Genomic DNA, 16,423 nt, shown 5'->3' with positions numbered 1-16,423 from the left:
GGTTTTTGAATTATTTAATTAAAGATATTGTCATAATGCTAATTTCACCAATGAGCCAATGATTGACAAGGATGAAAGGAACGAACCCTAAAAGCGTGAATCGTCGACCAGCCATGACCAGCCATCATTATCGTAGAGCACTCAATCGATTCACTTTATATGTGTGCGTTGTATTGACCTGCTCCCTTATTAATAAGTGATTAAAGATTTAGTTTAAGTATAACTTGTGTGATAAGTTTGTCTCTCCTCATTTGATAGTAAAGAAATTAACCACCATACAGGATCGAGGTAAAGATGAACGGAGCAAAGTACAGAGAGATCCTTGATGAAAACCTGCTCCAGAGCGCTCAGAACCTCAGACTGGGGTGAAGGTTCACCTTCCAATAGGACAATGACCCTAAGCACACAGCGAAGACAACGCAGGAGTGGCTTCGGGAACATCTCTGGAGAGACCTGAAAATAGCTGTGCAACAACACTCCCCATTCAACCTGACAGAGCTTGAGAGGATCTACAGAGAAGAATGGGAGAAACTCCACAAATACAGGTGTGCCAAGTTGTAGCGTCATACCCAAGAAGACTCGAGGCTGTAATCGCTGCCAAAGGTGCTTCAACAAAGGACTGAGTAAAGGGTCTGAATACTTATATAAATGTGATATTCCAGTTTTAATTTTTATAAATTTGCTAAACATTCTAAAAAATGTTTTTTTCTTTGTCATTGTGGTATATTGTGTGTAGATTGATGAGGAAAAAATGATTTAATGAATTTTAGAATAAGGTTGTAACCTAACAAAATGTGGAAAAAGTCAAGGGGTCTAAATACTTTCCGAAGGCACTGTAAATGTCTTGTACTGTACTTGTAATGTACAGTATGTGTCTCAGGTGTGACGATGAGCATCCATTGCTTGTGCATGCTTCTATCTTGTTAAAATTGAATGATTGATCCTGAAATTTCATTGGATGACAGTTTATTTTTTTGTTTGAGGTTCAGCCGCCCGGGGGAAGGTGCTGGTAAGAGGGAAGTGACCATGTGATGGGTTTAGTTTGTAACTATCTGACTAAGTTTGAGAGAATATTGTTAATTTATCTTGAATTGAAGTTGAATTAATATTTTGTTAGATCTTCCCTTGACTGCACCAGAACCTGTATTTTTGGTTGTTTAGTTTGTTGGTTTTATTAATTATGTACTGTTATGACCTCCTTTTTGACCAGGCTGAGAGGGTCTCAGTAATTCAGTTTGTATTCACTAATGGAGGAGAATTATAATTTTTAGAACTTGCAACCTGTTGTTGACTTATTTATTTTGCCACTCAATTCAAACTTCAAGAGCTTAATGCAGGCACTGCATCTCAGTGCAAAATGTGTCACTACAGTCCCAGGTTCAAATCTAGGCTGTATCACATCCGTCTGTGATTGGGAGTCCCATAGGGCGGCGCACAATTGGCCCAGCGTCGTTGGGGTTTGGCCGGGGTAGGCCGTCATTGTAAATAAGAATTTGTTCTTAACTGACTTGTCTAGGTAAGTAAAGGTTCATTTTAAAACTAAAATAAAAATGGCATTGTGACATATGGTTATGTTATATATACAGTATGTTATGTTACCTTTTTATATGATTGTAATTCAATTTAAATATATATTTGCATATATTGAAACTAATCTCTGGTTGTCGTTTCACTTTTGGTCATCCAGTACTCAACAACTCTCCATCATAAAATAAGTAAATTACAGTAGGCCTATTACAGTAAAATTACTTATTTTCTACAGTAGAGAGCTGAAATGAGGTGCACAGTACATTTTACAGATATTACTGTACATGTTATTTAAGAATACAGCTGGACACAGCTACACAACAGTGCCACTATGTGACAGTAAACTGGGCACAACATCTCCCAGCAGAGTTCATTCAGTTCCTTTTCAGTTCCTGTTCATTTAAGTGTCTCATTTGTTATGGTCATCCTTTATGTAGTATTATGGTAATGGCTGGATGGTGGTCTCTGTAAGACTGTAACCTTGTTGACTTGATGATGGGAGAGTTTTCCTGTAGGGAAAAGTTGTTATAGATCAGACATAATTTAATAAACCTGGTATGTTGACTTTATTTTCTACTGGAGATTCTCTGTTTTGGTTGATAATGTTTTCAATATAAAATATAACAGTAGAAAATAAAGTATAACAGTATAACAATATAAAGTTATAACAATATAAAGTTATACTGTAGATATCAAATGAAAAGAAAACTCTCAAGGGTACTGGAGTTGTAGAATTATATACAGCACAAACCAATACATAAAGAGATTACAGATCACATCACTGTAATTTTAACTCTTAAACATATTATAACTTTATCACTCACCTCCTAATGCAAGCCAATGTTATAATGATGATCAGTGTCAGAGCGATGGGGATCCCCACTGGCACCACCCTCCTCCACAATATGGAGGACTGGCCATTTACTGCAGAGAATAAACTACTGTAAGCTCTATAGGCCAGGGATAGCTTCACACTCGTGTACATACTGTCATGTGTTTCAATGGAAAATGCTACAATAACAGGTGGCATAATCGTGATGTTTTATTACAGACTAGACTAGAAATAATGTATATTTTCAATGCATCCCCTTGCACCTACCTTTCCCCACAGTCATGGTAACAGTATAGCTCTGTGATCCATGCTTGTTCATCGCTACACAGCAGTACTGCCCACTGCCCTCAGAGCTGATGTTAGTGATGCTGTAACTTTGCCCTGACCCTCTCAGTGAAGCTTGGGATTCTGTCCTCTGAAGCCAGGTATAGCGCTCTACTGCAGGGTTGGCATCACTGCTGCAGGACAGAGTCACAGAGCTGCCCATCACTACCTCCCCAAAAGGATTGACTGACACTGATGTGTTCTTTGGAGCATCTGAAGGCAGAGAAAGGTAAAAAAAACGTTCTTTTTACACTATAGTTTCCTATATTTGGGTAAAAATGAGAGATGTCTGGTACATACTAACCTGTCAAAGAGCATCCCAAAAAAACTCATGACAAACATTGTTACTGATTCATTCATTATCTGTGATTGTGATTTCAAAGTACTTACACTGGACATTAATAGACAACGCTGAGGAGTGGATTGGTCTATTGGTGGTCAGGGCCTCACAGTAGTAGTTTCCACTGTCTGTTGCTCTGATATTGGTGATAGTCATCGTCTGTCCCTTATCACCAGCCGTGGAGCCTCCAGTCTTGTACCAGGTGTAGCTCTCCACTGGAGTGTGGGCAGTACTACAGCAGAATAACTTCACTGAGCTGCCCTCAACAACATCACCAGCGGGACTGAGGGACACTGCTACTTCACTGAAATTATCTGAAAGTAGACAAGAGATGTGTAAGCAATTTTTTTATTTATTAAACCAGGCAAGACAGTTAAGAACAAATTCCTATTTACAATGACGGCCTACCCCGGCCAAACCCAATCACAGCTGGATGTGATTCAGCCTGGATTCAAACCAGGGACTGTAGTGACGCCTCTTGCACTGAGATGCAGTGCCTTAGACCGCTGCGCCACTAGGGAGCCCAATAAGACATACCAGGCAGATAACAGGACAGGGCACATCAGATTATTTGTCTGTTCCTGTTTTAAATGGAAATACACTGAAATGTATATCCATATGTTGTTGTTGTGTTTGTAGTGGAGGTTGTCTGGGCATTATTGTGAGTCAGAGGCGGTGGGTGGTCACCCACAGGACATTCCATACCGACAGTCAAGGCCATGTGACTTCCTGCTACAATTCCGCAATTTTTGCATACAGTCATTGTGGTCGTAGGACATGCCATCAGGTTTTAAAGTACAATAACTTCTTAGTTACAAGAGAGCTTTCACTGTTGTTGTCAACAACTGGTACTGTACATACAGATATCAATAGCATTGTCACTATTACTCAGAAAGACTTCCAGTAAGTTAATGAGAAAATGTGTAAATATTGAGACATTGACAAACTTTCTGAGCAACTGTAAGAACACTATGAGAGTCTCTCTGAATCATGTGATCATACTGAAACAAGGAAGCAATGGCTCCTCTCCTCAGAGTGACTCAGAAATGATGGTGACATCCATTTCATTGGAACCTCTGAGGCTTGTGGTCAGACCTGATCTCTGTGCAGACAAGCTGGAAGCTGACCACAACTTCAACAGCTCTCCTATTCTCATGAGTCAAATAGTTACACACAAAATGTACAGTACCAGTCAAAAGTTTGGACACACCAATTCATTTAAGGGTTTTGATTTTTACTATTTCTACATTGTAGAATAATAGTGAAGACATCAAATCTATAAAATTACACATATGGAATCCTGTTAAACAAATCAAATATATTTTAGATTTGAGATTCTTCAAAGTAACCAGCCTTGATGACAGCTTTGCATATTCTTGGCATTCTCTCAACCAGCTTCATGAGGTAGTGACCTGGAATGCATTTCCATTAATGGGTGTGCATTGTTAAAAGTTCATTTGGGGAATTTCTTTCCTTCTTAATGCGTTTGAGCCAATCAGTTGTGTTGTGACAAGGTAGGGGTGGTTTACAGAAGATAGCCCTATTTGGTTAAAGACCAAGTCCATATTATGGCAAGAACAGCTCAAATAAGCAAAGTGAAATGACAGTCCATCATTACTTTAAGACATGAAGGTCAGTCAATCTGGAACATTTCAAGAACTTTGAAAGTTTCTTCAAGTGCAGTCGCAAAAACCATCAAGCGCTATGATGAAACTGGCTCTCATGAGGACCGCCACAGGAAAGGAAGACCCAGAGTTACCTCTTCTGCAGAGGATAAGTTCATTAGAGTTACCAACCTCAGAAATTGCAGCCCAAATAAATGCTTCACAGAGTTTAAGTAACAGACACATCTCAACATCAACTGTTCAGAGGAGACTGTGAATCCGGCCTTCATGGTCGAATTGCTGCAAAGAAACCACTACTAAAGGACACCAATAAGAAGAAGAGACTTGCTTGGGCCAAGAAACACGAGCAATGGACATTAGACTGGTGGAAATCTGTCCTTTGGTCTAATGAGTCAAAATGTTAGATTTTTGGTTCCAACTACCATGTCTTTGTGAGAGTAGGTGAACGGAGTAGGTGAACGGATGATCTCTGCATGTGTGGTTCCCACCTTGAAGCATGGAGGAGGAGGTGTGATGGTGTGGGGGTGCTTTGCTGGTGACACTGTCAGTGATTTATTTAGAATTCAAGGCACACTTAACCAGCATGGCTACCACAGCATTCTGCAGCAATACTCCATCACATCTGGATTGCATTTAGTGGGACTCTCATTTGTTTTTTAACAGGACAATGACCCAACACACTTCCAGGCTGTGTAAGAGCTATATGACCAAGAAGGAGAGTGATGGATTTCTGCATCAGATGACCTGGCCTCCACAATCACCCGACCTCAACACATTTGAGATGGTTTGGGATGAGTTGGACCGCAGAGTGAAGGAAAAGCAGCCAACAAGTGCTCAGTATATGTGGGAACTCCTTCAAGACTGTTGGAAAAGCATTCCAGGTAAAGCTGGTTGAGAGAATGCCAAGAATGTGCATAGCCGTCATCAAGACAAAAGGTGGCTACTTTGAAGAATCTAAAATCTAAAATATATTTTGATTTGTTAAGCACTTTTTTTGCTACTACATGATTCTATATGTGCTATTTCATAGTTTTGATATCTTCACTATTATTCTACAATGTAGAAAATAGTAAAAATAAAGAAAAACCCTTGAATGAGTAGGTGTGTCCAAACTTTTGACTGGTATTGTATGTTTTGAACATGCAACGATGCATTACAGCATCCCTCCTTTAACATACGTCAGTTGCAGTGGCAAATCTTGGTGAGGAAACTCAAAACAATTTTTTATGTATGCAAGAAAAGGCACAACACAAGACAACACTAAACAATACATTAATTGTCATGACTTATACCGAAGTTGATGCCCCTCCTTGTTCGGGTGATGCTCGGCGATCGACGTCACCGGTCTTCTAGCCACCATTGATCAGTTTTTCATTTTCCATTGGTTTTGTCTGGTTTCCTTACACACCTGTTTCTTATCCCAGTAATTACATGTTGTGTATTTAACCCTCTGTTTCCCTCATATCCTTGTCAGTGATTGTTTGTTATGTACGTGTTGTTGATGTATCGGTGTGCGATGGGTTATTGTTGACCCGGATTATTTTTCTACGTTGGTTTTGGAGTTAGTTTTGTTAATAAATACTCAATTTTTTAACCACTCTGGTTTCTCCTGCGCCTGACTTCCCTGCCACCTACATACATGGATTATGACATTAATTGCACTATAATGGTGACAAACGGTGCCCACAAACTGTTAGGGCCTACATAAAGCTGTCCCAACAGCAGAGCTTTCTTTTCATCACCATGGAGTTAATCCTTACCAGAGGCTACGAAACAATTCATTCAGCCTAATTTACTGCCTTTTAAAAAACATAGCTGATATGGCTGACTTGCTTAAACAAATGTGGCTTCTACTGACAATTGAGATGTACAAACTATGGCATAAGGGAACGATGAACGGATAAGAGGCAATCCGTAATTTGATTAAGACATTAATGAGCGAGCTAAGACGGACGTAGTCAATATAACTATTTGTTCAGCACTTTTGAAATGTACAGCGACAGAATTCAGAGCATGGGCCATTCTTACAGTATTCTCCCTGTACACCAAGTCAGAACTGTAGGATAAATAAAGGGGCATATAAGCAGACAAGGAAAGCTCTTACAATATTCAATAATGACATTTCTTAAAAACAGGCTATAGGTACACCACCAAGTCAGAACAGGTGGCTAAGTTATGAGGGGAAAGGGACCAAATTATTAGGGTGAGGTACATGGGCTACTAACAGCTCACTACAAAACATACACATTGTATTACTTTCTTAGCTACAGTATACATATCTCCCTGACAGTGGCAATTTTAGCATGTAAATCTTGGTGGGGCAAAACGGGGTGGTCGCGAAAGTGCTCAGGTAGGTGTGTAGGGGTTTCCGTTGGTGCTGCCTACGGTGGAAAGTCCAGACCAGGTCTCTACCGTGCGCATCCCCCCTGAATATGCCGATTTGGCTCTCGCCTTCTGTAAAAAGAAGGCGACTCAATTACCACCTCATCGACAGGGTGATTGTGCGATAAATCTCATGGCAGACACTACACTTCCCAAGAGTCATGTGTATCCCCTGTCGCAAGCGGAGACGGTGGCTATGGAGACATATGTTTCCGAATCCCTGCGTCAGGGGTACATTAGGCCCTCCATCTCACCCGTCTCCTCGAGTTTCTTTTTTGTGAAGAAGAAGGACGGGGGTCTGCGACCGTGCGTTGATTATCGAGGTCTTAATAAAATAACAGTGGGGTAGAGTTACCCGCTACCTCTGATCGCCCCGGTGATTGAATTAATGCACGGCGTGCACTTCTTCACACAACTGGATCTCAGGAGTGCGTACAACCTGGTGTGTATCCGCGATGGAGACGAGTGGAAGACAGCATTTAGTACCACCTCAGGGCATTATGAGTACCTTGTCATGCCGTACGGGTTAAAAAATGCTCCATCAGTCTTCCAATCTTTTGTCGACGAGATTTTCAGGGACCTGCACGGGCAGGGTGTAGTGGTGTATATCGATGACATTCTGATTTACTCCGCTACACGCGCCGAGCATGTGTCCCTGGTGCGCAAAGTGCTTGGTCGCCTGTTGGAGCATGACCTGTATGTCAAGGCTGAGAAATGCTTGTTCTTTAAACAGTCCGTCTCTTTCTTAGGATATCGCCTATCTACGTCAGGAGTGGAGATGGAGAGTGACCGTATTACAGCTGTGCGTAATTGGCCGACTCCCACCACGGTAAAGGAGGTGCAGTGATTTTTAGGGTTTGCCAATTACTACCGGAGATTTATCCGGGGTTTTGGTCAGATAGCTGCTCCCATTACCTCACTGCTGAAGTGGGGTCCGGTGCGCTTGCAGTGGTCGGCTGGGGCGGATAGGGCTTTTAGGAAACTGAAGGCTCTGTTTACCTGGGTTCCTGTATTGGCTCGTCCAGATCCGTCTCTGTAATTCATAGTGGAGGTGGACGCATCTGAGGCTGTGATAGGAGCTGTGCTCTCTCAGCGTTCGGGTACGCCACCTAAGCTCCGCCCCTCTGCCTTCTTCTCTAAGAAGGTCAGCCCGGCGGAGCAAAACTATGATGGACTGACCACCGCAAGCTGGAGTACATCCAGGAGGCGAGGAGACTGAATCCTCCCCAGGCAAGGTGGGCCATGTTTTTCACCCATTTTGTGTTTACCCTCTCTTACAGACCAGGTTCCCAGAGCGTCAAGGCAGACGCACTGTCCCGGCTGAAAGACACAGAGGAGCGGTCCATGGATCCCACTCCCATCATCCCAGCCTCTTGTTTGGTGGCACCGGTAGTATGGGAGCTGGACGCGGATATTGAGCGGGCATCACGTGCAGAGCCCGTTCCCCCTCAGTGTCCAGCTGGGTGTCTGTACGTTCCGTCTGCTGTCCGCGACCGATTGATCTACTGGGCTCACACGTCACCCTCCTCTGGTCATCCTGGGACTGGTCGGACGATGCGCTGTCTTAGTGGGAGGTACTGGTGGCCCACCTTAGCGAAGGACGTGAGGGTTTATGTTTCCTCCTGCTCAGTGTGCGCCCAGTGCAAGGCTAGACACCTACCCAGAGGTAAGTTACAACACTTACCCGTTCCACAACGGCCGTGGTCACACTTGTTGGTGGATTTCATAACCGATCTTCCACCTTCACAAGGTAACACTACGATCCTGGTCGTTGTGGGTCGCTTTTTAAGTCCTGTCGTCTCCTCCCTTTGCCCGGTCTCCTTACGGCCCTACAGACGGCAGAGGCTCTGTTTACCCACGTCTTTCGGCACTACAGGGTGCCTGAGGATATAGTGTCTGATCGAGGGCCCCAGTTCACGTCAAGGGTTTGGAAGGCATTCATGGAACGTCTGGGGGTCTCGGTTATCCTTACCTCAGGTTTTCTCCCCGAAAGTAACGGGCAGGAGGAGAGAGTTAATCAGGATGTGGGTAGGTTTCTGAGGTCTTATTGCCAGGATCGGCCGGGGGAGTGGGCGGCGTTTGTGCCCTGGGCAGATATGGCTCAGAACTCGCTCCGCCACTCCTCCACTAACCTCACTCCATTTCAGTGTGTGTTGGGATATGAGCCGGTTCTGGCCCCTTGGCATCAGAGTCAGACCGAGGTTTCTGCGGTGGACCACTGGTTTCGGCACGCGGAGGAGACCTGGGACGCAGCTCACGTCCGCCTTCAGCGCGCCGTACGACGTCAAAAAGCTGGTGCAGACCTTCACCGCAGTGAGGCCCCGGTGTTCGCACCGGGGGACAGGGTCTGGCTCCCGACCCGAAACCTGCCCCTCTGCCTGCCCTGCCGGAAGCTGAGTCTGCGGTTTGTGGGGCCGCTTAAAGTCCTGAGGAGATTGAACGAGGTATGTTATAGGTTAAAGCTTCCCCCCAATTACTGCATTAACCCCTCGTTCCATGTGTCTCTCCTCAGGCCGGTGGTGGCTGGCCCGCTCCAGGAGGCCGAGGTGCGGGAGGTTCCTGCGCCCCCTCTGGACATTGAGGGGGCCCCGGCATACTCCGTTCGATCCATCCTGGATTCGAGACGTCGGGCGAGGGGTCTTCAGTACCTCGTGGACTGGGAGGGGTACGGTCCGGAGGAGAGATGCTGGGTTCCGGTGGAGGACGTGTTAGATCCTTCCATGCTGAGCGAGTTCCATCGTCTCCATCCAGATCGCCCTGTGCCTCGTCCTCCGGGCCGTCCCCGAGGCCAGTGTCGACGCACTGCTGGAGCTGCGCGTCAGGGGGGGGTACTGTCACGACTTCTATCGAAGTTGATGCCCCTCCTTGTTCGGGTGGTGCTTGGCGAGCGACGTCACCGGTCTTCTAGCCACCATTGATCAGTTTCTCATTTTCCATTGGTTTTGTCTGGTCTCCTTACACACCTGTTTCTTATCCCAGTAATTACATGTTGTGTATTTAACCCTCTGTTTCCCCTCATATCCTTGTCGGTGATTGTTTATGTTATGTACGTGTTGTTGATGTATCGGTGTGCGACGGGTTATTGTTGACCCGGATTATTTTTCTACGTTGGTTTTGGAGTTAGTTTTGTTAATAAATACTCCATTTTTTAACCACTCTGGTTTCTCCTGCGCCTGACTTCCCTGCCACCTACATACATGGATTATGACATTAATTGCACTATAATGGTGACAAACGGTGCCCACAAACTGTTAGGGCCTACATAAAGCTGTTCCAACAGCAGAGCTTTCTTTTCATCACCATGGAGTTAATCCTTACCAGAGGCTACGAAACAATTCATTCAGCCTAATTTACTGCCTTTTAAAAAACATAGCTGATATGGCTGACTTGCTTAAACAAATGTGGCTTCTACTGACAATTGAGATGTACAAACTATGGCATAAGGGGAACGATGAACGGATAAGAGGCAATCCGTAATTTGATTAAGACATTAATGAGCGAGCTAAGACGGACGTAGTCAATATAACTATTTGTTCAGCACTTTTGAAATGTACAGCGACAGAATTCAGAGCATGGGCCATTCTTACAGTATTCTCCCTGTACACCAAGTCAGAACTGTAGGATAAATAAAGGGGCATATAAGCAGACAAGGAAAGCTCTTACAATATTCAATAATGACATTTCTTAAAAACAGGCTATAGGTGCACCACCAAGTCAGAACAGGTGGCTAAGTTATGAGGGGAAAGGGACCAAATTATTAGGGTGAGGTACATGGGCTACTAACAGCTCACTACAAAACATACACATTGTATTACTTTCTTAGCTACAGTATACATATCTCCCTGACAGTGGCAATTTTAGCATGTAAATCTTGGTGGGGCAAAAAATTAATAATTGTGGGCTGCATGCCAGCAAAGCCACTACACAACACAACACTAAACAATACATTATTTGCACTACAACGGTGACAAACTGTCACGCCCTGACCATAGAGAGCCCTCGGGGTTCTCTATGGTGTTTTAGGTCAGGGCGTGACTAGGGGGGTTTCTAGGTATTATATTTCTATGTTGGTGTGTGTGTATGGTTCCCATTAGAGGCAGCTGAATATCGTTACCTCTAATTGGGGATCATACTTACTGTGTCCTTTTTCCCACCTGCTATGTGGGATATTGTTTTGTATGAGTGGCTATGTGCGCTACGTAATTCACGATCATTATATCTTTGTTGTTGTGGAAGTTTCACTATCATTAAAATGTGGAACTCTACTCTAGCTGCGCCTTGGTCCAATTATTCATACGACGGTCGTGACAGAATATCCCACCTAAACAGGACCAAGCAGCGTGCCCAGGAGATGAAGGAAAGTTGGTCATGGGAAGAGATACTAGGTGGATGCGAGACCCTTCCTTGACGGGAGTCACCGAGGAGTAAAGGAGGACAGCGACGACGCCGGGGTCTACGGCCACAAACAACCCAAGGGCATCCCCAAGATTTTTTTGGGGGGGGCACAAGGGGCAGGCGGCCGAGCCGAGGAGAGAGCCAGAGACCGTCTGGGAGTCGATGGAGCAGTTTGAGGAGGGATATCGGAGAGTGATGTTGGCTAGGAGTATGCTGCAGCGCAGGCGTTTTGAGGAGCGTGTCATCAGTCCGGTGCAATCTGCGCCGGCTCCGCGCACCAGGCCTCTAGTGCGCCTCCCCAGTCCGGTGCAACCTGTGCCGGCTCCCTGCACTCACCCTGAAGAGTGTGTCACCAGCCCGGTGCAACCTGTGCCGGCTCCACGCACCAGGCCTCCAGTGCGCCTCCCCAGCCCGGTACGTCCTGTGCTGGCTCCCCACACTCGCCCTGAGGAGCGTGTCATCAGTCCGGTGCAACCTGTGCTGGCTCCACGCACCAGGCCTCCAGTGCGCCTTCCCAGCCCGGTACTTCCTGTGCCGGCTCCCCGCACTCGTCCACCAGTGCGTGTGTACAGTCCGGTGACTCCAGCGACGGTCCACAGTCCGGAGCTTCCAGCAACGGTTCACGGTCCGGAGCTTCCAGCGACGGTTCACGTCAGTGATCTTCAGGTCTTAGCTGTAGAAAGAGGCCCGAGTTCCGGATTTACAATTCGGAGCTGGATGAAAGTTCAAAACGTATTTTCCCATTCGTAGCTTGTTTTCCCCCGAGTTCCGAGTTGTCTTGAACTCACTAAAGTCAGATTTTGCAGTTCCGAGTTAACAGTTGTTTTGAGCGTGGTAAAGATCATGCTGTCACATAATCCATCGTGCTGTTGAAAGGAGGACCAAGGCGCAGCGGGAATATGGATGCTCATATTTTAATTTTAAAAAAGGAGTAAAGCATCCACTGAAAAAACAATAAACAAAACAATGAACAGTACTCACGATACGACAGTGTAGCAGGCTAGACCAAAAAAAGCAGTGCTCACAACAATTCCCCACAAACACACAGACAAACACACCCAACTAATATAGGACTTCCAATCAAAGGCAACACCACACAGCTGCCTTCAATTGGAAGTCCACCCCAATTACCTCTACATAGAAACACCCAACCTAGACAGAACAAAGAAAACCCAACTTCTTCTGCCATGCCCTGACCAACACTTATACACCTACTCCACCTGCTGGTCAGGACGTAACATTACCCCCCCCTAAAGGTGCAGACCCCGAATGCACCTTCAAAAGAAAAAACACAAAACACCCAAAACAACCCGAAAATTTCCCCCTAACTACAGGGAGGGAAGGGAGGGTGGCTGCCGTCAACGACGGCACTGTGCTACACCCCCCCTTCCAAACCCACCTATGTTGGAGGCGGCTCGGGTTCTGGCCGTTCCAGGCAGTCGGGGCAGTCCGGCAGCTCGGGGCAGTCCGGCAGCTCGGGGCAGTCCGGCCAGTCTGGCGGCTTGGGACAGTCCGGCGGCTCGGGACGGTCTGGGCAGTCCGGCGGCTCGGGGCGGTCGGGCCACTCCGGCGGTTCGGGGCGGTCGGGCCACTCCGGCGGTTCGGGGCGGTCGGGCCACTCCGGCGGTTCGGGGCGGTCGGGCCACTCCGGCGGTTCGGGGCGGTCGGGCCACTCCGGCGGTTCGGGGCGGTCGGGCCACTCCGGCAGTTCAGGGCGGTCGGGCCACTCCGGCAGTTCAGGGCGGTCGGGCCACTCCGGCAGTTCAGGGCGGTCGGGCCACTCCGGCAGTTCAGGGCGGTCGGGCCACTCCGGCAGTTCAGGGCAGTCTGGCCACTCTGGCGACTGTTGACTGGCGGGCAGCTCTGACGACTGTTGACTGGCGGGCAGCTCTGACGACTGTTGACTGGCGGGCAGCTCTGACGACTGTTGACTGGCGGGCAGCTCTGACGACTGTTGACTGGCGGGCAGCTCTGACGACTGTTGACTGGCGGGCAGCTCTGACGACTGTTGACTGGCGGGCAGCTCTGACGACTGTTGACTGGCGGGCAGCTCTGACGACTGTTGACTGGCGGGCAGCTCTGACGACTGTTGACTGCGGGCAGCTCTGACGACTGTTGACTGCGGGCAGCTCTGACGACTGTTGACTGCGGGCAGCTCTGACGACTGTTGACTGCGGTCAGCTCTGACGACTGTTGACTGCGGGTAGCTCTGACGACTGTTGACTGGCGGGCAGCTCTGACGACTGTTGACTGGCGGGCAGCTCTGACGACTGTTGACTGGCGGGCAGCTCTGACGACTGTTGACTGGCGGGCAGCTCTGACGACTGTTGACTGCGGGCAGCTCTGACGACTGTTGACTGCGGGCAGCTCTGACGACTGTTGACTGCGGTCAGCTCTGACGACTGTTGACTGCGGGTAGCTCTGACGACTGTTGACTGGCGGGCAGCTCTGACGACTGTTGACTGGCGGGCAGCTCTGACGACTGTTGACTGGCGAGGCTGGGTTTACGCACTTGAAGCCTGGTGCGTGGTGCTGGTACTGGGCGTACCAGATTGGGAACACGCACCTCAAGGCTAGTGCGTGTAACGGGAAACACCGGACCGTAGAGGCGCACTGGCAGTCTTAAGCGCAGGGTTGGCATCTCCGGTGCTGGCTCGATGCCTACTTTCCCCTGGCACGTGCGGGGTGCTGGTATTGAGCCTACTGGCCTAAAAATACCAGGCCTTACCATGGCACCTACCCCAAAGCACGGGACCTGTCCAGTCTGTTTACTTTTAACAAGGGTACGGGGCGCTGGCCTGGGTCTCCAATCTTGCCCCGTCACACAGCCCTTGTGCCCCCCCCTAAAAAATTATTGGGGGTGCCTCTCGGTCTCCCTTACCCGTCGTGTTCCCCAGTCCTCGCCAGAATTCTTCCGCTGCTTGGTCCTGTGTTGGTGGGGAATTCTGTCACATAATCCATCGTGCTGTTGAAAGGAGGACCAAGGCGCAGCGGGAATATGGATGCTCATATTTTAATTTTAAAAAAAGGAGTAAAGCATCCACTGAAAAAACAATAAACAAAACAATGAACAGTACTCACGATACGCCAGTGTAGCAGGCTAAACCAAAAAAAGCAGTGCTCACAACAATTCCCCACAAACACACAGACAAACACACCCAACTAATATAGGACTTCCAATCAAAGGCAACACCACACAGCTGCCTTCAATTTGAAGTCCACCCCAATTACCTCTACATAGAAACACCCAACCTAGACAGAACAAAGAAAACCCAACTTCTTCTGCCATGCCCTGACCAACACTTATACACCTACTCCACCTGCTGGTCAGGACGTGACACATGCTTCATTGACAGCATGGCCAATGTTGAAAGTTTATCATTTTAAACTAGGAAAAGAGACCCTTAATCTTAGACTTGGGACCACACATCCACTTCACTGAATAGCAGGCTAATACTTGCTTTGCAATGCTTGCAGTTAGCCACTGATTGCTTCCAAACAACTTATTGTTGAATTGGCCAATGAGCACCGATACGTTTTATCTATAATTTATCTTCCTATGACAAGGATTGAAAAGGATTTGCCAGTAGATTGTCGACTTGATTCATGACGATGACTGCTTATCTAGCTTGCTAGCTAATATTTTGAAAGTATGATGTTGACATGATCAGTCCAATCAAAGCTACGGTAGATATAACGTGATTTGACATAATTTTATCTGTGGCCAATGACCTTGAGCCTTCTTGGATGAGCACTTCTAATGCAAATCTGTGGCAGCACCTAGTGGGCATGAATTTTCGAGCTCTCCCCTGTAGACTTTGTTGTGACATAGTGTCCTCATGAGTGACAGAACACTGAGCCAAGAGAACATTACTAACCCCTATGCTCTGTATTTTACGCTGCCTGCCCCACCACCACAGAAAGCACTGAGCTAGGCTGAAACACCTGCATTTTGGAGCTGCCTTACTCAAGAAAACTCAAAAGAGACCATGTTTGTATGAGGCTTTATTAACTCAATGCGGCTTTATTAACTCGCCACTGGTCAGTTGCTATCTACATATAATCATTGACCACAAGGCCATTTACACAAAATACATGTAAAAAAAAACATATAATAAGCACTGTGGTCTTACCTGCCACCAGCAGGGTTACTCCAGGCTGTCCAGGGGGCTTCTCCACTGGGTGGTTGGTGATAAAATAGAAGACGTATGTCCCGCTATCAGACCTCCTCAGATCAGAGATCCTCAAGGAGCAGTTCCTGGTTCCTTCCTTCCCCAGGTACTCCACTCTGCCCTGGGAGGCTGGCTCAGGGAAGATGCCCTGGCTATGGTACACGTACCTGGGGGTGATGCAGCGGCTCTGGTCCCGGCACCACATCTCAGACAGCACCCTGTAGGGCTGAGGGTAGTCGTAGGAGCAGGGGAGGACCACAGACGAGCCAGCCACGGCGCACAGGGGAGCGGAGGGGACATGCACAGCCCAGTCACTACAGAGGACACCCACACAGCAGCCTGGGATACAAGGAATGAATTAATATGATTTACAATACAATACTTGGTATGTCTATTCACATACCATGCTAAAAGTGTATTCCGTATGATAATGATGAATATGATGTCACTCTTACCTTGCAGGATAAGTGAGAGCAGCCTTATCCAGCCAGTCTGGAAGACTCCCAAAGCCATCTCTGACGCACCCCCACTCCCTTACTCACTGTCCTTCTTTACATTAGCAGCGAAGACGTCGACAGTGTCTGTCTTTCTGTCTGTCACTCACTTCTCTTTTTCCTAACTAGGAACTGGTCAAGGATGTTGAGAAACAAAAATACACGTGTAGAAAAGCATTGACATTATAAGCCTGCAACAAAAAGTCAAGGCACTGTTGCTGGCTTATAATGTTACTGTCTTTAATCAAGCCAGAGCTTGTTTTTGGTCCTGTCTATTTAGACCTTGTTCACAATGAGCATCCATTATATGCAGATCTATGCCTACAGACCTG

The 16,423-nt window shown here is 47.0% G+C and overlaps 1 protein-coding gene across 1 annotated transcript; it reads right to left on the bottom strand.

Annotated features, from left to right (window-relative positions):
• Positions 1–1,261: 1,261 nt before the first annotated feature.
• LOC106578256 (B-cell receptor CD22) lies at positions 1,262–16,203 on the bottom strand. The gene is made up of 6 exons (XM_014156918.2): positions 16,053–16,203; positions 15,559–15,936; positions 3,074–3,337; positions 2,627–2,896; positions 2,352–2,451; positions 1,262–2,036 (listed from the first exon to the last, which is right to left on the bottom strand). The coding sequence occupies exons 1-6, from the start codon at positions 16,108–16,110 to the stop codon at positions 1,967–1,969; spliced, it is 1,140 nt and encodes a 379-aa protein (XP_014012393.2). The 5' UTR covers positions 16,111–16,203; the 3' UTR covers positions 1,262–1,966.
• Between the last annotated feature and the right edge of the window lie 220 nt (positions 16,204–16,423).

Source organism: Salmo salar, chromosome ssa02 (genome assembly GCF_905237065.1).
Source record: "Salmo salar chromosome ssa02, Ssal_v3.1, whole genome shotgun sequence".
NCBI lineage: Eukaryota > Metazoa > Chordata > Actinopteri > Salmoniformes > Salmonidae > Salmo > Salmo salar.
This window is presented reverse-complemented; position numbering and strand designations above follow the sequence as displayed.